At 49.8% G+C, this 22,122-nt stretch overlaps 4 protein-coding genes across 4 annotated transcripts; 1 reads left to right on the forward strand and 3 right to left on the reverse strand.

Moving 5' to 3' along the window:
- Positions 1 to 1,580: 1,580 nt before the first annotated feature.
- Positions 1,581 to 6,541, reverse strand: EDB82DRAFT_538172 (uncharacterized protein). Its single transcript, XM_025726873.2, has 3 exons — positions 5,551 to 6,541; positions 2,962 to 5,487; positions 1,581 to 2,910 (listed from the first exon to the last, which is right to left on the reverse strand). The coding sequence occupies exons 1-3, from the start codon at positions 6,255 to 6,257 to the stop codon at positions 1,746 to 1,748; spliced, it is 4,398 nt and encodes a 1,465-aa protein (XP_025581397.1). The 5' UTR covers positions 6,258 to 6,541; the 3' UTR covers positions 1,581 to 1,745.
- A 464-nt stretch (positions 6,542 to 7,005) lies between these two features.
- On the reverse strand, positions 7,006 to 10,916 carry EDB82DRAFT_220220 (uncharacterized protein). The gene is made up of 3 exons (XM_025726874.2): positions 9,718 to 10,916; positions 8,603 to 9,662; positions 7,006 to 8,548 (listed from the first exon to the last, which is right to left on the reverse strand). Exons 1-3 carry the CDS (start codon positions 10,815 to 10,817, stop codon positions 7,106 to 7,108), a joined length of 3,603 nt encoding a protein of 1,200 aa, XP_025581398.1. The 5' UTR covers positions 10,818 to 10,916; the 3' UTR covers positions 7,006 to 7,105.
- Positions 10,917 to 15,785: 4,869 nt separating this feature from the next.
- Positions 15,786 to 17,488, forward strand: EDB82DRAFT_220251 (uncharacterized protein). Its single transcript, XM_025726878.2, has 4 exons — positions 15,786 to 16,192; positions 16,261 to 16,342; positions 16,412 to 16,955; positions 17,008 to 17,488. Exons 1-4 carry the CDS (start codon positions 16,024 to 16,026, stop codon positions 17,155 to 17,157), a joined length of 945 nt encoding a protein of 314 aa, XP_025581401.1. The 5' UTR covers positions 15,786 to 16,023; the 3' UTR covers positions 17,158 to 17,488.
- EDB82DRAFT_567738 (uncharacterized protein) lies at positions 17,420 to 21,575 on the reverse strand. Its single transcript, XM_025726879.2, has 2 exons — positions 18,703 to 21,575; positions 17,420 to 18,653 (listed from the first exon to the last, which is right to left on the reverse strand). The coding sequence occupies exons 1-2, from the start codon at positions 21,301 to 21,303 to the stop codon at positions 17,601 to 17,603; spliced, it is 3,654 nt and encodes a 1,217-aa protein (XP_025581402.1). The 5' UTR covers positions 21,304 to 21,575; the 3' UTR covers positions 17,420 to 17,600.
- Positions 21,576 to 22,122: the final 547 nt, after the last annotated feature.

The raw sequence follows: 22,122 nt of genomic DNA on the forward strand, positions 1-22,122 counted from the left end.
TTCCAGCATCCCAGTACCCTTCCCTCGCAAGAGTCAAGGGCCGGGGGTGAGTTCAGGCCAGGCCAGATCAGGCCAGGACTTGTCTTTTTTTTCCTCCGCACATTCAAAATTCACCTTCCTGACGCAAGGGCTTTAAATGGTTCCTGATATGGACATTGGGGGGAAGGATTATGCCTTGTTGGGATCATTATCAACCCTGTAAAGGTGAACAGAAAAAAGATGAAACGTAAATCCAGGCAGGACAGGGAATAGTAAAAAGCTAAAGATCCAGAAACCACTGGATCCCTAACAATGGCGAGATATCTGTCTGTCACCTGCTATTTTCTTGCATAATAATACGCGGGTGCTAATCTTGCACAATCAAGTTTCTTAAATAAAAAGATCAGACCTTTTTCCCTTTACACTTTGACAACTCATCTAGTTCCCTCAGACTAACCGAGAGGAGACCAGGTTCAGGTTCCCATCTGCTTGGTCAACTAGTAGGAGTTATCTATCACCTCTGGCCCTGTAGATTGAGGCCAGACGTATCTCACGGTGATCTGAGCTTTCGTCCAGTCAGATGCTCACTTCCATTCTTTTCTTCTTTTCACTTCTTTTACCCTCGCTCTTTTAAACTAATAGCCGTCCGTGTGTTTGTTCGTCCGTTTATTCTTCTCTTCACGATCCACCCGTATAGTTCTGGCCCTGTCTATCGTGGAGTTTGTTGGACACAGCTCATTTATCCCTGCGTATACCGGACGCTCCGTGGTAATACTCGGCACATATCCCAATAAGTGACTTAGTCCAGTACTTCCATAGCTGATATCATGCCCCCCCTGCTCTTTAGTTTAAATCTTCTTGACCAAGCTTCCGGCATATCTCGGCCCCATCTCCGTCCGGCAGACACCCAGCGCTGCAACATGCTTTACCATCCCTAGCAGCCTAGACCTCTAATTTCTATGCATTCACCAACGAAACTACATATCTCATTAATATCCTCCTTCAAGGCATAACTCAATGGCTCAAATGGAATGAGAAACACCGTCGAGAACACATCCCAACATACCGTACTTGACTTTGTACATCCTTGTACCCTTCGCTTGATCCCGACTTTTCATGTTTCATTCAGATTGACATGTCCACTTGCACTACGTATCTCGCCTGTTCAACATGCCTCTCATTAGCTGCCACTGAAATGCTTCCTTCTAATTTCCATTAGTGAAAAGGCTGAATAATGCTTGCTTCTAAAGTCTTCCAATGCCGAGGCCACTTTCTCAATTTCTCTTAGTAAAACTGTAGTCTATGGAGTAAACTCGCACGGCAAAACATTCATTACCAAAACTAGCTTGAGACTTGACTGAGACCGTTTCAACGCCGACGTATCACCATCTGAGCCATATGTAGTCACCGATGTCGATCGGACCACGAGACTGGGCTGTCCTGCCAGAGTACACCATTGCCGTGAAGCGGCATCGTACTTCATAAGTGGCTTCACAGCATAACTCGCAACGTTCCCCATGAGGCACCTTGCCTCGGACAGAACATATCTCAAGCACGAGACTCCTCCGCCATGCCATGTCACAACGGTAGTACCGAAAAGGTCAGGACAACGATCTAATCGTATTCGAAACTACTAACATTATCGACTACCTAACTAGCTATATACGCCTCACACAAAAAGCCATCCCTTGTTCAACGTCACACCTGTCTCGCGTCCCATCTCATCATGATCAATAGTCCTTCTCCAAGCTATGCACGCAAAACCATTAATCCAAAACTCGACCTGCTACTGCAGATGAGCTGCTGTCCTTGGTGGTTGTCTTCTTGAGAGACCTGCCCAGCTGGATCTCGCTCAAGAAGCCGGCTGGTCGACCACCGCCGGAAGGAAGAGCTGGCGCATTGCCAGGGGGGGGAGGAGGAGGAGGAGGAGGAGCGCCGCCCATTGGAGGAGGAGGAGGTGCTCCAGCTGATGGCATAGGCGGTGGTGGCGGCGGGGGAGCAGGAGGGCCGTTACTTCCGGGCATAGGCGGCGGCGGAGGAGGAGAATTGGGCGCACCATTGCCGGGCATCGGTGGAGGGGGAGGCGGAGAAGACACTGGAGCTCCACCATCATCGTTCGACACTGGAGGAGCAGGAGGTGTGTTAGCCCAAGCAGAAGTCGTCTGAGCAGGGCTGTTTGTTGCCGACTCTCTACCAGCTGCTGAAAGAGGACGAGGAGGTGCCATAGTACCAAACAGTATAGAGGCTAGCTGAGCTGCGCTGCCACCACCAGGTCGCTCGTCGTCGGAGTCGTCGTCCTTATCGTCGTTATCAGAACCCCAGTCGTCCGTGTCTGCACGGCGACGAGAGACAGGAGCTGAGGGAGATCTGGCCTCCTGGTTCTGTGTCATCCTATGGAAAGGGTTTGTGGCCGAGGGTGCCGAAGGAGCCGGAGCAGCAGCGGGTGTACCTTCGTTCGACTGAGACATCATCCGGAAGAATGGGTTCTTACTCTCAGTCTCACTGGGCGGCGATGTAACAACCATTGACGGAGGGGGAGGAGACGAGACAGCCTCGGCAGGGGGCGGCGAGGGCTGCTTTTCCTCTGCCTGGCTAGCCACTTGACTGTCACTTCTTGTAGGTGTAGAAGCCTGGGGGGTGACCTGCCGGGGACCCTCGTCATCATCGGACGATGAACTATCGCCATCTTCCATAGCCTCAAGCTGTCGTTGAAGCTCAAGCTCCCGCTGTCGAGCAGCCTCAATCTCGGCCTTTCGAGCAGCAAGCTTGGCCTCCTTGTCTTTGGCCTCGGCCATGGCAGCCTTCTTCCGCTTCTTCTCTTCCTCCTTGCGGAGCTTGCCTTGCTTCACCTGTTCCTCAAGAGCCTTAAGCCGGGCTTCAGAAGCCTCTCGCTCCTTGGCAAGTTCATCCTCCTGTTCCTTTGCATCATCCCTATGAATTCGTTAGTACTCTGACTGTATGGACTTTTAATGTAGGACTCACTCCATCTGTTGCGTCTCGCGCTGTTGCTGCTCATGTTCGCGAGTAAGTCTATCTTCCTCAGCTTGCTTTGAAGCCTCCTGGTCCGCTTCAGGCTTGCCACGGTGTCGGGTTGGTGGGGGAGGAGGCTGCTTCTTGGCCTCAGTCTTGGGCTGCTCAGCGGCAGGAGGAGGGCCTCCCTGCTCTTCAGCGAGACGAGCCTGACGGTCGGCCTCCCTGCGAGCATCTTCCTCCTCGGCCTGGCGCAGTTTTGCGGCTCGCTCGGATCGTTCACGCTCCATGCGCTGGGCAGCTGTCTCACCAGCCTTGGTGGGAGCCTTGATTCCCAAAGCGGCCAGCCTCTCGGCCATACGCTGTTCAGCCTGCTGCTTAATGAAAGCAGCTCGCTCCTCAGGAGTCTTGTACGCGGAGTATGATCCTCCAGCACTGGGCGTAGAAGTACGAGAAGTTGAGACGGGATCCTCTACTCGGGGGCTGGCAACACGTTCCGGCCGAGCCTCCTCGGTTCGTGCAGAGCTTCGAGCAGGTCGTTTGTCCTGAGCACGGACACGGGCGCTGCGGCTTTCACGCTGAAGATCGAAGATGAAATCGCGAACCTCATCCTCTACGCCAAGCGCATCCTCCCAGCGGCGCTTCTCGTGCTCACTAGTGTTGTCACGACCACCCTCCTTGAGACTATCCTCAATGCCGCGGGCAAAGTCTCGAACACTCTCCTCAACATCGCGGACCATGCGCTCGTTGCTCTCCTTCTCGTTCTTGACCTTGATGTTCTCCTCTTCAAGTCGCTTAGGCGCATCGACGTCCTCAGTGCCAACATCGACCTTCTTGCCAGTCAGAGCAGCAGTTCGCTGCTGCATCATGGCCTTGGCCCTGGCCTTGAGACGATCCGATTCGGTCACAGTACCACCAGGCCCAGTTCCTACGATAGGAGCACCACTGTTAGGGTGAGCCTTAGCATCCTTGATGCGGAAAAGTTCCAGTCTGGCGTCCATGATGGCCTTCTCAGTTCTTCGCACCTGGGAAGCAAGCTCAGGAACCTTATCCGTAAGGTTCTGGAGCTGCCGCTTGAGGGCTCTTCGCTCAGCTTCAGAATCCCCGCTTGTTAGGGCCGCATCAGGGTGGGAATCAATATCCTCTTGGATGCGACGAATGCGGCGGTAAAGCTCTTCGGCCTCACGTCGATCGCGACGATCGAGAATGTCGTCTTCTTCAAGGTTCTTCTCGTCAGCAAAATCCATAGCATCCAGAAGAACTTCTTTCTCCTTGATCTTCTTCTTGAGCTGGTCAATAGTCAAATCATCGTTCGAAGCAACAGAGGCGGGAGATTCAGGCCGAGGAGAATTGTTGCCAACCCTACGACGAGCACTAGATCTGTAACCAAACTGCTCGTCTTCGTTCTTGAAGACTGTGGCATCCTTTTTACCAGCAATAGCTCCGGCAGGCGCGCCCCTGAGTGAGCGGTTCTTCATGTAGCTGACGCCCGTCTTCTGAGGCAAGAGAGCCGCGCCGGACTTGGTGCGGAATTCGGATTCATCGTGAAGCATTGACTTCAGGGTACCGATCGATTTGCTGAAGTTACGTGTAGAAGGAGGAACAAGCTCAGCAGGGAGGTTGTTGGGCAATGGGTAACCGTTGAGCTTTCTATAGATCAAATGCATGGCAACAGCGAATTCGTCGAGATCCAGACGGCCCTTATTACCGTGGTCAGCCAAAGTCCAGACCCGCTCCAGGTCGGGCTTCTCGAGTCCACTTTGTCCGAAGATCTCAATGGCCTGGTCGCCACCAATGTAGCCCTTGCTAAGACCGTCCCAAGCCTTGAAAAGAGAGTCGTAACGGGTCTTCTCTTCCTTTGTAATCGCCCAGGGAATGACAGCGTTTCCTTGGAGGCCCTGAGTGGTAAAGTTTCCGGCTTCGCGACCTTGCTGAGGCATCATCTGAGCCTGGAGAGCATCAATGTTGGGGAGACCTGTTGCAGGCGCATTGACAAGGCCCCATTGACCAGGTCGTCCAGTAGGCTGGGCATTCAAGGGAGCTGCCATACCACCCGCAGGACCAGGAGTCAGCGATTGGCCATAGCCAGTAGGCATAGGGGGCATTGGAGGCCGAGGACCACTGTATCCGGTGGGCTGGGGGTTCTGCATCCCAGGGAAACCGGTCGCTTGGCTCTGTAGGCCCTGTTGTCCAAATCCTGTCTGTTGCCCAGGGAACCCCGTCATTTGCGCTTGAAGTAGCTGCGCGTTGGATGCTTGAGGTTGAGGTGGGGGCTGCTGAGGTTGAGGTTGCTGGATAGTTGGGGGAGTCGCAGTGTTGGTCCTGGTGTCAGAGGTGAGAGAAGCACCGCCTGAAGGAGTAGCGTCGTCAGCGATGCTGAAGCTGATGATATCTACCATGCTTGAAACCTCGTTCTTGATGTTGTCGGGTAGGTTAGGCGGCAACTGCTTGCCGGTAAGCTTCAAGTTGCACAGGTACATGGCGAGGGCGAATTCGGGGAAGTAGAGCTGTCCAGCACGAGTAGTATCGGCGAGAGTCCTAAGATATGTTAACACCATACATTGGAGCTACAAAAAGGAAGTCAATAGGGGTCATTCTTACCAGATATGAGATAGAGCGTCGCCATCAAGTCTTGATCGCATAAGTAGATCGCGCGCCTTTTCTCCTGACATGGTCATTCCACCGTCACCAACTGCGGATTTGAACAAGGTCTCAAACTTGGCTTGGTCCTGTGCTGTGATAAAAGACAGTCGGATGTTGGGAATCTTGTTAGGCTGCGGCTTTTCTGGTCTTCGGCCTCGTGGCTTTGCAGTACCACCTGTCTGGAAGGACGCGGCCATCTCAGTGAAACCGGTAGCTTGTGGTTTCATTGGTACCGCAGGGGGGTTGGATGGCCCGGATGCCGGCTGAGGGGAGGCAGAGAAGCCAGTTGGCTGCTGCTGCTGCTGCTGCTGCTGCTGTTGGAATTGTTGCTGGAACTGGGGTGGGATCGAGGGCATCGCGGGTGCACCAGTCTGAAAGGGTTGTTGCTGTTGAGGCTGTTGCTGTTGCTGGCCAGGGAACCCAGTGTATTGTTGCTGGAGAGGCTGTTGCGGCTGCAGTCCCTGGCCTTGCATTGGAAAGCCAGTATACTGTTGCTGCAAAGGAGCTTGTCCGAAGCCTGTAGGTTGAGGCGCAAAAGGACTGGGTTGCTGGCCAGGCTGCTGACCAGCGCCCATGTTACCAAACGATCCTCCGCCATATTGCTGCTGCTGACCACCAGGTCGCTGGCTGTTACCGCCTAGATAGGCGTTCGAGTTGGAGTACATTGTGGTTGATTCCTATTCCCAAGACCACGTACGAGATCTGGTTTGGGTGTCGAGGAGGCGCTAAATTCGGGGGTTGCGAGGAACCAAAAGACAGTCTCTGGGGCGTGGAAGCTCCCGTAATAGAAGTTCAAGCTCGAAAATGCAATAATAAGATGAGAAATACAATATTAAAGAACTGTAAGGCCCTCAGTCGGTAATCGCGGAGTAGACAGAGGGCATCCACAAGATTGGATGTGATGATGGAGGAGTAAGAGAGTGGCTTTCGTACGTGATGACGAGCGTCGTCTTTGGGCAGGTAGGTTGCTGAAGGTTTCTAGTGGAGTGTGTCCCCCGTGGAGAGTAGCCGGAGCGCTTCTAGTGGCCCGCCAAGGCATCAGTGGGCTTTTACAGGGGAATGGAAGCCCAAAGCAAATTGAGGTGGCTGAGCTCCATGGATAGGACTCTCCTAAGTTGGAATGACAAACAGGGATTAGTGGTCTTTTCCTATCTGGAGCTTATTAGCATGTATTGAGTTCATTACGCTTCTTTCACATAGCTATCATGGATACTGACATATGCACCTTAACTACTAAGGTAGGCCAAAGAATTACGAGGCTCATCGAAACAGTTAAGATATTTAATTCAGCTCGTCTAAGTAAACAGAAATAGCGAAGGGTATCAAGAGTAATTTATACGCAAAAAGAATGCACCAAAACCACAAACAAGATAATTGTACCAAAACCATCAAGCGCCTGCTTCCATGTGCCATATGCCCAATAAAAAAGAACTCCGGAATGATCGGGAAAGGGTCGACTACAATACCATTGTCCTTACACGCATTTTCTCCATTAGTTTTCATTATCCTCGTCTCACGCGTGCCGTTCGTCAAACTGCACTCCATGGTCCTCTTCCTCAATACACCCAGCCTCATCGCTCCAGAATCGTCGATGGGCTCGTAGTTCCAATCCAAAATCAGTATCATGAGGGTCCGCAAAGCTGTACTCGTAATCGAGGCCATCGTCATGCCCGTTTTGCTGGTTCCCTACTAGGTACTCTTTGTCGACTGGACTGTCCGGCTCGGGAGGGGTAGGAACCGCTGAACTTGTACTTGGGCTCTCTGCTGCACTTATGCCTCCTTCACTCGAGACAATCGAGTATGACCTTGACCAAGATCTCGCAACTCTGGGGCCTGGCTCCGCGCTCACCAGACGAGCTGGACCCAGGGAGATCATGCTGGCCCTCTTGTTGCTCAAATACGGGTTGGAAGTGCGACGATTCAATGCCCTCTTGGACTCGAAAGCTAGCAGTGCTAGCCCACCGAATGCTTTGGAGAAGTCCTCCTCACCTTCGCAAAGCAGGTGCCCGTCATGGCCCGAGTCCAAACGACCATCTTCGCCTTCCTCGAAGAGCAGTCGGTTTCTCTCTAAAACCTCTTGCTGTGTGTGAACTGCGTCTTCCCACCCTTCTCGCAATTGCTGCGCCAAAGGATCGTTGACATTCTGTGGGACCTTTTCGTGTCGCAGCTTGGACATCATGGATTGTCTGCGTACTGACGTCGTTGCAGTCGCGACGGCACTGTCCACAGACTTTTGAATTGTTTGTGCAAGATCACGATCTGAAAACGCTGAAAAATAGCGGACCGTCGTATTGTCGCTTAGATGTCGTACGAGATGTCTAAAATTAGAGAGGTTGAAATCGTTGCCCTCACAGTCTAAGCTGTGGAGTGTCTTATTAGCAGAGATGGCTTCAGCCAGGTCTCCGATGTTGACGTTCAGCATTTGACTTCGTACGCGCAGATGTTCCAACTTTGTGTTGAAACGAAGGCCACCAAGAGATTTCGAGAAGCCTCGACCAAGGCGACCCTCATCTAATTTGGCATCAAACCCAGAGAGGTCCAGAAACCTGATTGTGTGGTTTTGCGAGAACAAATTTGAGATTGCTCTGCAGGCCGTCTCACTGGCCGAGTCAGGAGTAGCGGTACCAGCAAGACTCAGGCACTCGATTGTGTTGTTGACCGTCAACGCCTCCAGAAGTTTGATGTAATTAGCCTCCAAAGCAAACTCGACCATCTGCACGAAAAGGCCCCAGGGCCCAAAGCATTCGCCAATGACAGCACACAAATCGTCGATACCCTCGTCCAAGCGATTGCCGTTGATGTAAAATGTGATCTGCCTACCCTGGCCCATTGCATAGAACATCTGGGCGATTTGAGCACCTGTCAGACCGCATTTGCTCAAACGAAGAACACGAAGGCGTTCCGAAGTTTGTGACGCCAGGTACGCGGTCAAGATATCAACGGTTGGAGCGTTAAGCTGAACAAGTCTTGTTAGTTTTTGTCAACCCAGTCATCATAGGAGATTACTTACAGCAATTCCGGACAAGTCAAGTTCCTCTAGAGACCAAGAGTTTAGCACGTAGTCCTCGAATAACGGGACATCGTATGGGATTCTCGTGTTGCCAGCTATGTTCAGCTTTCTTATAGCTTGAAGTTGACTGAGTGAGTCACGAATAATCTCGAACTTGACCGTGCCCTGATTCTCTGAGGTGTCAATGTGCTGTAGGCTAGCCCCTTGACCTGGGATACCTGCCCAGAGAGTAGTGAGACCTTCATCACCCAGACCGCAATTGGATACGTCAATCTTTTTCATGTAGACCTCGTCAAGAATGAGGAGATTGGCCAGTTCCTCAATATCACTTGGTGCAATGAGGTTGCCAGACATGGTGATGCTATGGCAAAGACAAGCTTGGCGCTTCAGTAAGAGTAGGATGGGTCGCAAGACCTCCGAACTGACTCTGCGGGCACCCTCAGGGTCTTTGGAACGACCAATGATGCTTCGCGGGCCCAGTATGTTCCTCAAGTCCATGCTTCGTATCGATTCAGAGGAAAACGCCAGGGCGTGAATCTCTTGACTAAGGACAGAGGATTGCATGAGAATATCATAATGCTCTTCAGAGATCTTAACTCCGTTGAGTGATGTGTAAGCAATGGTATCTCCAAAGTGTGAGTAATCCTTCTTCCCAGCAAGACCAGACAAATCGATGTTGCGGAAAGACAGTTCTTTGAAATAACTGTTATAACGTAGGGCACGGAACATTGCAAGCAATTGCAGAGTAGAATATGGTTGGTTGGTCGGAGGCAACAGGCGGAAGGCTGGTTGGGAGGGTGTGTTCCATTCAATGGTCCAGCTTGGAACCTGGACCTTGAAAGCGGCGCAGTAGGCGTGTAAGCTTCGTTCGAGACCTCCCAAATCGTTTCCAGAGGTCAATTGAAGTGGTGGAGGAAGACCTTTGATATCGAAAATGGCCTTTTGCAAATGCTGTGGCCACATGGGCTTCAGCTCTCGGTCTACTTTGGTCATGGCCTCGATGACATGTCGGTAATGGACACTTGCAAGCTCGAGTCGGTTTTCGCGACCAAGAGGTAATCTGACACACATCAGCATTCAAAATCATGATTCACGTTGCTTCTGATGTAACTTACCGAAAGCTTATGACAAACCGTTGCTCATGCGACGCAACGGAGGCCCGGAACCGTATCAGTGAGACTGTTCCATAGGACTGAACCTTGACACGCAAATCACCAGGGGTAGTTGTATAATCTGCCTTTAGGACCTCGATGAAGTACAACATAGCTGACCCAATAACAATATAGAACGAGGACCCATCTGAGAAGTGCTGCGAGTCGTCGCTTGAGTTGGCCTTTTGGAGTGCACCAATTGTACGCTTGACCACGGGAAATGTCAAAATTTTTGAGACATTCGCATTCGAATCGGTTTCTGTGGTCTCCACAATGTGGTTGATTCTTGTTCTTAGGTTGCTGGGTATTAAGGATGGAGATGGTGATCGTCTATGGCTGATTCTGCAGGTCTTTTGAATGTTGGCTAGCCAGTCATCGCGATCCTCGGGCAACATGAAGAACAAATGTGCCTTTGAGTATGCCAGTTTAGGCCACTGCGAAAACCACCAGATTTCGATGCCAAACCGTGGGCTCGAGCCTTCTTCGTTAAAAACCCCAACAATGGAACGCAGAGGGATCTCCATGCGTATGTCAGAGGATGATTTGCTTGTACTGTGCGAACTGCTTGGTTTCAACGTTCCATCGCCTGTCCTGATCTGCGGAAAAGTAGCTTTCGCGCTATCTACACCCCCAAATTTGATCAAGCACGTATCAGTCAAAACCAGATACTCGGCACGAGCTTTTAGGAGTGTAACATCAGTCTTGAGTGGCCCGGATTGAATAAGTTCCATCGAAGAATAAGGCACTTCAGGGGCAATCGCAGCAAATTCGGGAGCAGACGCGCTCATTGGTGAGGCTATCGATACTCGACGGTGTATTCTGTCAATCATGGAACCCGAGCCGGAATGGGTCTTTTGTAGGCGTCGCATAGAGGATGAGCTTCGGGATGGGCTTTGTGACACGGACTCCATTGAGGAATTGCTGAGCGAACGAAGCGCCTTGGAGAAGACGCGGGGTTTCTTTCCATCGCCGGTGTCGAATCCTTTGCTCCCATCATTGGGAATTGGTACCGGTGGTGTTGTCTTGAGGGTTGGAAGAGTCATCCTCTTCCATTTTTCGTTCATTTTGGCAAACTCGTGGTTGTGCTTGGGGTAGAATCGTCCGTAGGTTTTGAGGTTCGACTCTTCAAGTTTCTGAAATCAGTAGAGATAGAGAAATATATCGGGCTGTAAAGCTATGCTCAGCATGCCGACAACGTCGAGGATGCACACGACACCAAACTCCTGATTTGAAAACAACTGAAGGTTCGTTCGTTGGTTTGGTATGAGCCCGCAAACGAAATGGATATGGGATGGAAACCGCGGGCTGGGTAACAGGATGGTGTCGACGTCAAGATGTCTCAGTGCTTTCGGTTACGATGCAATGTCGCAGAAGTTGAACGAACCAGGCTTCAAGGACCTCCCGCATGCGTTGTCGTTATCGAAGCGGGATGTGGGTGCGTGTGGTGCCAACGCCTTCAACTCAGTTTTTTGGGTTTGGTGAAGTTGAGCGTTGCGAGTAGTATATGGCTGAGGAATGCGCCAGGAAACTGAGCGCTACGTCTGCACAATACGACTGTTCCAATTCGGCCAAAGACGAATTTGATAAATACTGCAGACAGTCACGCAAGATAAGAACTCCTTGAAAGAGGGATAGTATAAGACAGATAAAGACAGTGTGCGCGAGAACAGAGAAAAAACGACAGATAAATAGAGTAGATAGATATCACGGTGCGAGTTGAGTAAGGTTCCGTGTCGGTTGGCTGATCGGCGGCGAGGGAATGGCTTGGATGAGACCAATATTCAAGGGTGACGTCGTGGTGACCAGGAGAGTTACTGTAGCTCAGATCGAAAGCATGAGAGATCTAGATCACAGCTTTGGGCATGGCATGCTAAGACACTGCCAAGAACCGTGAGTCGATAACAGTGCAGAAGATAGGAGACTTGACTTGGTCTGAAGTGTTGTCAAGAATGCGAGCGGGACGGAGGCTTCGATGATACGAGGCGTGCCGTAGGAGGTATGAAGTTTCCGATCCGGTGGTCCCGGAGACGAGGACGTGAGGTTTCTGAAGAGGAATGAGAGATAAGTCCAAGGCTTGGACCAAGGAAAAGGAGAGCAAAGATAAAAGAGAAAAAAAGAAGTCAGAGCCACCACCAGTGGTGAGTGATATGATAATAGATGAGAATGGATGCCTTTAACAAAAAAAGAGGAGCTAGCTGGGTAGTATGTATCGTAAACCAGGGCGGCCGCTAACCAAAGAAAGAGATTGACAGGACAGGATGGGATGGGATAGGACAAGAGGGGTTTTTTTGCTAGGATTAGGTAGGTAGATGAAGAAAGTATTTCAAACGAGAGACGGGTAGAAAGAGTCGAAGGAAAATAGAAAAGCAAAAAACGAATGAAGCTCATCTAAGTCTGGTAAGGTAAAGGCAAGGTATGGCCTGAGTCTGAGTCTAGGTCCCCCATTCATGGATCTCACTTCCAGTTGAGGTCACGTCAATTGTCGTCGTCATAAGGACTGCTGCGGCTTGGGGGGCCATTTTTTAGTGGTGGATCACCTAAATGGGGGCACCCACAATGGATCTCTCGGGTCCAGCCCATGCATAACAATAATAACCACTGATCATTACGGGCTGAATTTCAGTTGCCCTGGGTCAAACACCTAATAACCAGACCACCAAGACCTACTAATCTTCTACTCCACCGCCCGGGCAAGTGAATCTCCAACGGCGGACTTGAGGGCTTTGACAATAAACTCCAACAGGCCGCGGTCTAATGCATCTGTAGTATCTTTTAGATTCTAGGTCTCGATCAAAGCGAGAAAACAGTGTCCAATTGAACGAACCAACAGCAATACCTCGTCACTCCATGCTGCGCTGTGGCTGATTACTGGTCCACGAGCAACAAGGGGCCCTGGTAACTTTAACAAGAGACGGGTGGAATCAAGGCTTGAGTTAGCCAAGGTTTGAAACGCATCCAAGATACAGGAAAATATGTTCTTTATGCATATCTATACTCGAAGATTATACAAATTGAGTTAGTTTTTTTTTTAGTTTTTTTTTTAGCGGTCGATTCCAGGATAATGGGTTACCGCCACTCTGATCATGATCCAACATTTGTGGCCATGATGGGCAGCACTTGGTAGCCATGATGATTCTAAACCCATCATTACTTTCCATGTCCTATCCATGATATAGCCAATCGTCAAGTTTGTGGGGTATCCTTGGCCTCCAAATAAACGGCCTTGTCCTTTTATCCCTCACATCAACCTCTTAAAGTCAAGATCATAGGTTATTAGCCAAGGATAAATGCATCTCACGATAGCTGTCCATAGGTAGCTGAGAGCTGACAATTCACCCCCTCTCCTCCTACCAACCCCCTCGTTTAGTTCCAACTTCAACCCACCCAAAAACCTCAGTCAAGCTTTGGCTTAAGCCAAGTAATTCATCTCGGAATCATCCAGAGGTCAGAGCCACAAGTTGAGATGTAGTTTTAATGCAACTAGTTTGCTCAAAAATCCGGTGGAGTAGCCTTGGTTCAGCCTGGGGGTTGAGCCAAGTCCTTGATCTTTTCACATGAGTTATAAACATCGTATTCAATGACCTCGTGTCGCTTCTAGCCAAGACTGAGTAATAAGGTATGCCTCCAGTTCTGCCGCCTCGTCTTGCTCCGAGGACTATCCTGTGCATAACTTAATCCTTATCTGCCGTATTGCCGGACGTCGTGTCACCTTATAAACACTCTCCAATCCTTGCCAGTCACAAAGCTCAATCATTAGGCCGTTGAATTTGCTTGAGCTTGCGATTGGCATGCGGCCAAGCCACCCGCTAACGTTGGACGACGAGGACGACGCGGCGTCCTAATTGAGACAAGCTCAGAGATGTATTTACTGTAGAGTTTACTAGACTTTAGTCCTGCGACTTTGAGGACGACCCGTTATTCTATCATAGATCGATCATATGGACCGTGTCATGATATAGGAGAGACGGGCGAAAAGAAAAGGAGGCTAATCTCCAGGTCAGAGCTTGGACTCGAAGCTTGCATAACTCTGCAGTCCTGGCTTCGTGCGAGTCTGATCGCCTTTATCTAATTACTTCCAAAGCTCGCCATCCGCGGTTAGCGACAAGCCCATCGCCCCTTCAATCTGGCGCTTTTATTATTAGCGGCATGGCATCTTTTGGTGAAACTAGAAGAATTGCCAGCCATCCAAGCCAGTCACCGGAGAGACCGGGTACGTGGACAGCACCAGCAGACCCTTGAAAACTTAAGCTACAGTAATAATTAGTTCCTTCACCTCGTAGTCATGGATCATGTGGGCGGCTTGATGCTCTCACGACCAGACACGAACGAGACTGTCTAAGAAAAGCAACGTCTCCACCAATATCCTTGCTTTGCGGGCAATTAGTACGGCTACGTAAATTCAGGGACCAGACTAATAAAAGACGAGATCTTCCAGCATTTTCCTGGATCGTGGCTATGTTCCATTATGTTTCCATTGCTTGTGGGTTTCTCATTAAGGACACATTTGTTGACCGCTTCACCAAGATCCATCTGCCATGTTCAGGTTATGGTGCAACATACCTGGCTTCATTAGTATTGTTTATATCACATATATAGCTATGTTTTATTAGTTCTGCCTATAAACCTGTTCTTTATCTGTCGACGCAATTGCTAACGTTAACAATTCGGAGCTGACGTCTTACTGGCATGTATTCCATGAGGAAGCGCAGTCATCCGAAACCTTGATATGCTTTCAAGCGACATGATATATTGATGACTCTTGTCCCCTATGCTACGAGATGCATTTTTGGAGAACATTACCATTCAAATGGGCCACCCAACTCTGGTCAATGCAGAGTAATACTGCCATGGAAGCAGATTGTCGGTTGGCCAAACGATGAAAATGCATAACTAGAGTACTGGAGCACTTAAGAGCACGAGGGTTTCCCCAGGATACCTACCCTTGGCATAGGCATGCCGATACCGCATTTATTCAATCCTGCCCGGCATGCTAGATTTTTGTTCTCTTAGAGGTGAAAATAGAAAGTTTCAATGATCTGCCATAGTCCTAGATATGATACATGCTGTATACCATGCTATTATGTTCATAAAGACCTAATTAACAATATTTGAGCAAGCAGCTCTCAATAACCGGTTATATACAACGATACTATTGAGTAAACGAATATGTGTCTTGAGCCACTAGGCCTACAGCTGTGTACTGTGGCTAGATCGTTATCCTTTTTATAAAACTGATTGTCATGAGGAGCTCTGGGTAACACCAAGAGAGTTCATGACGTTTTCTGAACTATATGCCTGACCAAGTAAATATCTACAAAGCCACGGAAAGGTGTTATCACATTTCCCATCGGAATTCGATGTGCCTTTTCCGCGGTACGGTAGTTGTACCGGGCAGTCAGAGTCCGCGGAAACAATCCACGGAAACAACTAGAAATCGGCAATATCTGGTTTTGTAGCCGCGAGAGTGAGAGATACTGTCATGATCAAGTTAAAGAAGATGATCAGACTGTCTAGACCTGGGAAGGACGAAATACTTATGTTTGATCAATGGAACACACCTGAGTTAGTTTGAGTGAGCCTTGCATTTCAATGATAGATATTAGATAAATGAACAATGATTCATATAGGGCATATCGAGGGCTGGGGTTTAGGACCGAAGTATATAAGGCCTCCCATGCCGTATCTCGATTCCAATTGTCTGTTCCAACTTATTATTGTTCCTCTGTTCCTTCAACCACAGTCAACGTAACTCCAAACCGAGAAAACTACCCCACCACAAGTCAAACTCGAAGCCATAGTCTGGGGTAGCAACCAATCACGTCTTGCAATTCTCATATGATCAATCGACGAACTGGAACTCGAATAAGGCCCTCCGGCATCTTCAACCGCCACGTGACCGCTTGTAGAGACACATCGTCCAGGTCGTTTCCTTCATATCTACCGTACTGGCGTATCTTCTCTTAGTGGGCCTGCGACTTCGGCCTTCGGCCTTCGGTTTCCATTTTTTAATACCTTACCAAGAGCTCCCCCTCCTCTCTTTCCTTTAAACCGTCCAAAGAACTCAACAGCTTTCTTTCCACCCCCGCAGAAACCCACCTCGTGTCTGGTCTGGGTATAACGTACAGAACAGCACAGCACATTTTTTTTGTCTGTGTGACCTCTGAGGCTCAATTGAATTGCTCATCACAAGAGCAAGAGCGAGAGCTTCACCTCCTCAGAGAATAGAGAGCATTGTGTGTTTCCAAGGCGGGGAACTCAAAAAGCTCCACCATGTCCTCTCCTGCCGACAACGACTCGCTTCTCGCGAAGCACTACATCGACTATGTCTACGCGCCTGGTCTGCTCCTGATTGTTGGCACTTTGATTGTCAAGAAGGAATGGACTCCTTACGCTGCCCTTATCGCTATCGCGTTCGGCATCTACAACTTCATGGCCTTCCGTAAGTTCTGTCCCGTTTCTTGCTCCCACCGCAATTGCCACGGGTCAACTAACCTAATCGAATTGCAGAGGTCAAGAAGACTCTTAAGCCTGATGTTTTCCAGGACTTCGAGCTCGAGGAGAAAACCATTGTGTCGCACAACGTCGCCATGTAAGCCGCTGATGCAATCCAAACACATGCACTCGCACGATTTTGTTCGTCATACTAATTGCGCGATAGTTACCGCTTCAAGCTTCCCAGCCCCAAGCACATTCTCGGTCTTCCTATCGGTCAGCACATCTCCATTGGTGCTCCTTGCCCCCAGCCCGATGGTTCTGTCAAGGAGATTGTTCGCTCGTACACCCCCATCTCTGGTGACCACCAGCCCGGCCATGTCGACCTCCTGATCAAGTCTTACCCTCAGGGCAACATTTCTAAGCACATGGCTTCTCTTGTCGTTGGCCAGACCATCAAGGTCCGTGGCCCCAAGGGCGCCTTCGTTTACACACCCAACATGGTCCGACACTTTGGTATGATTGCTGGTGGTACTGGAATCACTCCTATGCTCCAAGTCATCCGTGCTATCGTTCGTGGTCGAGCCGCCGGTGACAAGACCGAGGTTGACCTGATCTTCGCCAACGTTAGCCCCCAGGACATTCTTCTCAAGGAGGATCTCGATACTCTCGCTGCCCAGGATGCTGGTATCCGCGTACACTACGTTCTCGACAAGCCTCCGGAGGGCTGGACTGGTGGCGTTGGTTACGTTACTGCCGACATGATCGACGTGAGTACTCATATTTGAATTCTAACAGTCCAATTCGCTGACCATTCTTTAGAAATACCTGCCCAAGCCCGCCGACGATGTCAAGATCCTTCTCTGCGGTCCTCCTCCTATGATCAGCGGTCTCAAGAAGGCCACTGAGAGCCTTGGCTTCAAGAAGGCCCGCCCTGTTAGCAAGCTTGTTGACCAGGTCTTTGCGTTCTAAGCATATCGAATCGGATATGATGGAAAGCATATCCAAGGTTCCTATTTGCATAGTAGGGGGCAGGCGTAATGGATGGTCCATGAAAGTGTAAAACTCAGCTATATATAGAAAACGAATCTGGACGAGATGGAAAGACACATACCATTTTACTGAAAAACACTTTAGACTGTCGGAAATCATGCCATAATGATGCTCAAGATGTATCAAACATGAAGACATGCCAATTCACGTTAGTCATGTACCAGAGCATATTAAACTATTAATCTCAACTGAATTGTTTTGTCTGTATGCAAATTACAAAAATAAAGACGCTTCCCATTCTCCCCAATGTCTCGGCGTAAACCCATCTAACTTAATGATACAACTAGTCCCAACGTAAGGGTAGGCTTTTTTCCGGCATGCATTAGCAAAAACACATTCTCAAATCCCAACTGTATCTCTGTTTACTCTTCCTCGTCAGCCGCGTCTGCCATGCTGGTATCCGCTGCAGGGCGAGGCTCGTCGTCATCATCGTTAGATGTGGTCTTGGCTTGAGTGGGCGCCTCCTCCTCATCATTATCCTCCTCGTCACTATCGACGACACGTCCACGACGAGCTCGCTTATTCTGTTGGCGTGGGGCGATCTCCTCATCGTCGTCGCCCCCTTGCTCAGCTCCGCCATCGACATCCATTTTGTCATCCTCGACGGCCTTTTCATCGGCCTCTGAGAGAGGAGTCTCTTCTCTATCGATGTTTCTCTCGGCACGCTCGAGTTCGTCATCGTCGTCGTTATTTTCCTCATCGCTATCGACGACAATCTCGGCTGATTTGAACTTAGCGGACTCCTTCTTTGTGAGACGACGGCGCTTTTTGGTCCGCTCCTCCTCTTCTTCAGACTCGTCGTCCTGGTGCTCGCTCTTCTTCTTTTTCTTTCCTCCGGACCGTTTCGGTTTGGGCTCTCCTGAAGCCCGTGGAGCAGTCTTGCGCTTTCGCTTCACCTTGTCCCCAGTCTCGCTGTCGGTCGTCATCTCGGCTTCGATGCGGGCTTGCTCTTCCTCGGCTCGTTGAGCAGCCAAGGCTCGATCCTTCTTGGCAATCTCGTCACGTTCTTTCTTGATCTTGTCTTGCCGCTCTCGTTCTTGTTCCAAGATCTTTTGGCGCTCATCCTCACGACGTCGAACCTCTGCCTCTCTTAGTTCCTTGGCTGCCTGTATCTTCTCCTTGTTCTTCTCCTCCCACTCTTTCTGCTTGCCAATGGCACGCTGAAGCTGGTTACGTAAGGTGTTACGTGCCATGTTAGCACGCTGCTCTACGTCATTCTTGGGGTAAGGAGTTTGAGGGTGAGCTGCAATCTCATCCAACGATGTGATGGCAGACTCGAGGCCCTCGGCTGCCTTCTCAAGCTGTTCTGTTGATCGCTTGTTCTCCGGCAATCCTTGAACCAATGTAACAAGCTGAATTTGAACAAAAGCAACGTTGAACTTGTAGTGCACCTGCTCGGGAGCAACCTCAAGAGCCTAGTAGTCTGTATTAGCATAATTCTATGGTGAAAGCAAGAGAATATACCTTCTGAGCACACTCGAGTGCCTTGTTATATGCGTCGACGTCACGCTCGGCTCGGCCACGGTTCAACCATGTTCTACCCAAGCAAGCAAGAATTGTCGGGTCATCTTTCTTGCCGTCTTTGGAGAGAGCAATTTCATAGTGCTCAATAGCCTTTGAATATTGCCGGAGCTCGGCATAGATATGTCCCAGGTTGACATAGAGGTGAGAGTCTCTCACAGTCTCTCGAACCTTGTTGAAGATGCTCAACGCCGACTTGTGGTCCTTTTTGTCTTCTACAAGAGCAATGGCAATACCTTGGGCTGCATAGGCGTTCTTTGGGTCCAGTGAAAGGGCCTTTTCAAAGAACTCTACAGCCTTGCCATATATGGCGCTTCGCTTTTGCTTGTCGGAATCTGATTCGCGACGCATTTCTCGCGCTTGCATAAGATACAAGTTACCCATACCGACTAAAGCATGCCTGTCGTGCTTATCGTAGTTTTGCAATGTGTGTTTGTAGTGGCGGAACTCAGCGTCCTCGTTAAGGTTGGCGGGGCGTTTTCTCGAGTGAACCTTGCCCAGGTACCAGCCGTACAGGGCGCGGACCTCGAGGTCGGTGTTGTTCTCCTGGTACAACTTGGCAACGGCATCAGGTCCCTCCTTGTTTGGATTCTTCCTCAGCTTTATGTAGGCAAGTCTGGCACGAGCATCTGTGTAATCATCATGCCGAGCCAAGAGTCCCTCGTACACCTCAATAGCCTTGTCTGTCAACCCTCTCGACTCGTAGCTTCGTGCCAGGTTAAAGCTGATTGTCGATACCAAGGCATCCGTATCCATATCAGGGTCCTTCTCGCCAATCTTTATGCAAGCGCTTAGTGCAGCCTCAAACATGTCACTGGCAAGCTCATGTTTTTCAGCTTGTGAGTGGAAGCAACCTATGTTGTTTAGTAATTGGGGTGGCAAAGACTTTCGGAGTGCAGCCTTGATCTCAGCCGCGTCAGTGACATCCTCTGGTCGTTCTGAGTCAGGGATCTGGTCCAGCTCCAGTTGTTCTACTTGCTGTAGGCATTGCAGAGCCTTGTCAGGCTGATCTGTCTCATAGAGACGAGCTAGGTTGAGGAGCACCGACGCATCTGCGGACAATGCTCTCTTGGGGTCTTTCCAGGCATTTCGAACGCCTTCGAGTAGTGTGATGGCTTTCTTGAGCTCAGCCGACTTGTCCTCTTTACTATCACTGACCTGGTTGGCAAAGACTTCCTCGGCGTACAGTGTACCGAGGAGAATCATGGCCTCGTGGGTCTTGGATTGCTGAATCATCTTCTCGAGGCGAAGTTTGGCTTCTCCAAGGTCATTCTTCATGACGGACAACTGAGCAACACCAAACTTAGCAGGAAGGTAACCGGTCTCGGTTCCACCTCGAGCTTCATCGGCACGTCGGTAGTAATCAGCTGCCCGTTCGATATCTCCAGTGTAGTGCTCCTTTCTTGCAAGCAGATACCAACCATCACTGGCAATAGCATTGACGTCCGTGTACTGGATAGCCTTGTGCGCCAGCTTATCGGCATTATCCCATGCCTTTCTAGACAGAAAGTACCCAGAAAAGGTAGAGCAGGTAAGTGGAACATCTTTGTCCAACTTGAAGGATTTTTGTGCGTACTCCGTCATTGCTTTCTTGTAAAGCTTGAGGAATTCGTCGCTGTTTACTGGCACATGGCCGCTGGCGTCCAAATAGTAAAGTCCGAGCAGAATGTTGGCAACCTTAGAGTTGGGGTTGATCTCAAGACACCTTTCCCAGGCCATCTTAGCATCGTCTTTGAAACCGAGCTGCCAGAAACAGCAACCAATACCGATTCGAGGGTCTGGGTCAACCAAGTCCGGCATCTTCTGAAGGACGTCTTGGTATATCGCCAGCGACTCGGGATATTTGTGCATCGAGAACAGAGCCCGAGCTTTTCCCATGAGTGCCAACATGTTTTTGCCTTGAGACACACGCAGAGCATCATCGAATGACTTGACAGCCGTCTTCAGAAGCTCGTGCTTCTCAGATCCAATACCTCCCGCGGTCTTGGATGGTGCTTGTAGGGAAGCTCGCAGAAGCAGCAGGACACCACGAGCGAGGAAAATGGGCGGGAATGATGGGTTCAACCGTGCAGCGTCGTTGAGAGAAGATGTCGCGAGTTGAAGATAATATTCTTTCGTCTTGGCATCGGAGGCAGATATGCCCTCAGGGGCAACACGAGGCGCCTCTCTACTCTTCCACAAATACATCCAGCATAAACAACAGACCATGCTGACTCTATCGCGCGGGTTGGCACTGTTTTTCTGGATCTCGTTGCCGCCTCGCTGGAGCATCTCGATGGCATGGTCGACCTTGTGTTGTTTAGCATAGGCTAAGGCGACGGTCATCCAGTAGGTCTTTGCGGCGTTTTCGTTTTCTAAGAGTGTACAAAGATCGGCGGGTTCGTCGACGAGGTCCTCGAGGTTGATTTCGACAGCTTCATCGGCCTCGCCGCTAGGAATAGGAATGTCGATGGCGGAGGGGATGTCGCTAAATCGAGTGCTGACGGGAACCGACTGGGTATCGCCATTGACACCATTAGCGGTGCCATTTTGTGAAGAAGACATGGCGGCGAGGATGTATGTTTGTGTGTGTGCGTGCGGAAAAGATGTGGTGTTCGTTCGGAAGCGAAAAGTTGGGTCGAGGAACGCGTCGCTCGTAGCTAGCAATGCGCCTCGATTAAAAGGAGAATCAGCTCATCGAGTGGTTCAAAGACCAAGCAGCATAATCAATCGCAAAATCTGAGCTTGCTCGGGCGATATTCAAGGGTGCGCTGGCAAAAAGGATGAGGGTGGTAATGATGGCGCAGCGCAGATAGTTTTGGCGTGTTAGTTTTGTTGTATCACAGGATGAATGAGAATCTGAGAAGCTGCTACTCGAGGTTCGGAGCAGTAGGTACGTACCTCTTTTGTTGGTGGGGCGTTGACTACTCCCCTGATTGGCCAATAACTTACAAGATCGAAACGTCCAACGACATTCGACATATTATCAAGATTGAGTAGTCCAACATTTTCTTAACCATGTCAGTTATTGATGGGTTATTTAATGACACCTTCTTCTAGTTCGGTATTAGTTTTTCTTATGTATGGAATGAGTGTTGTTGTCGAGTTCGTGAGTATTCACGTTGACCTCGATAGTTTTGTTATTAAATCGAACAAGATACCAGAACAGTCGAGAGATGAAGAAACCCGAACAGATAATATAAGAAAGAACACTTCTATATTCTGAATCAGGTGTTTTGTCTCTTGGACTATGTCGCGGATGTCAAGATTGTTCTTGGAATTATGCGGGCTTGACTATCACCTGGTACAGATACCTCCCTCTCATCTTACAGCAACACAAAACACGGCAGTATTCCTCTATGTCATTCACCAGGAACACGGGCC

The sequence above is a fragment of the Fusarium venenatum genome (assembly GCF_020744135.1).
Source record: "Fusarium venenatum strain MPI-CAGE-CH-0201 chromosome Unknown EDB82scaffold_3, whole genome shotgun sequence".
Taxonomy (NCBI): Eukaryota; Fungi; Ascomycota; class Sordariomycetes; order Hypocreales; family Nectriaceae; genus Fusarium; species Fusarium venenatum.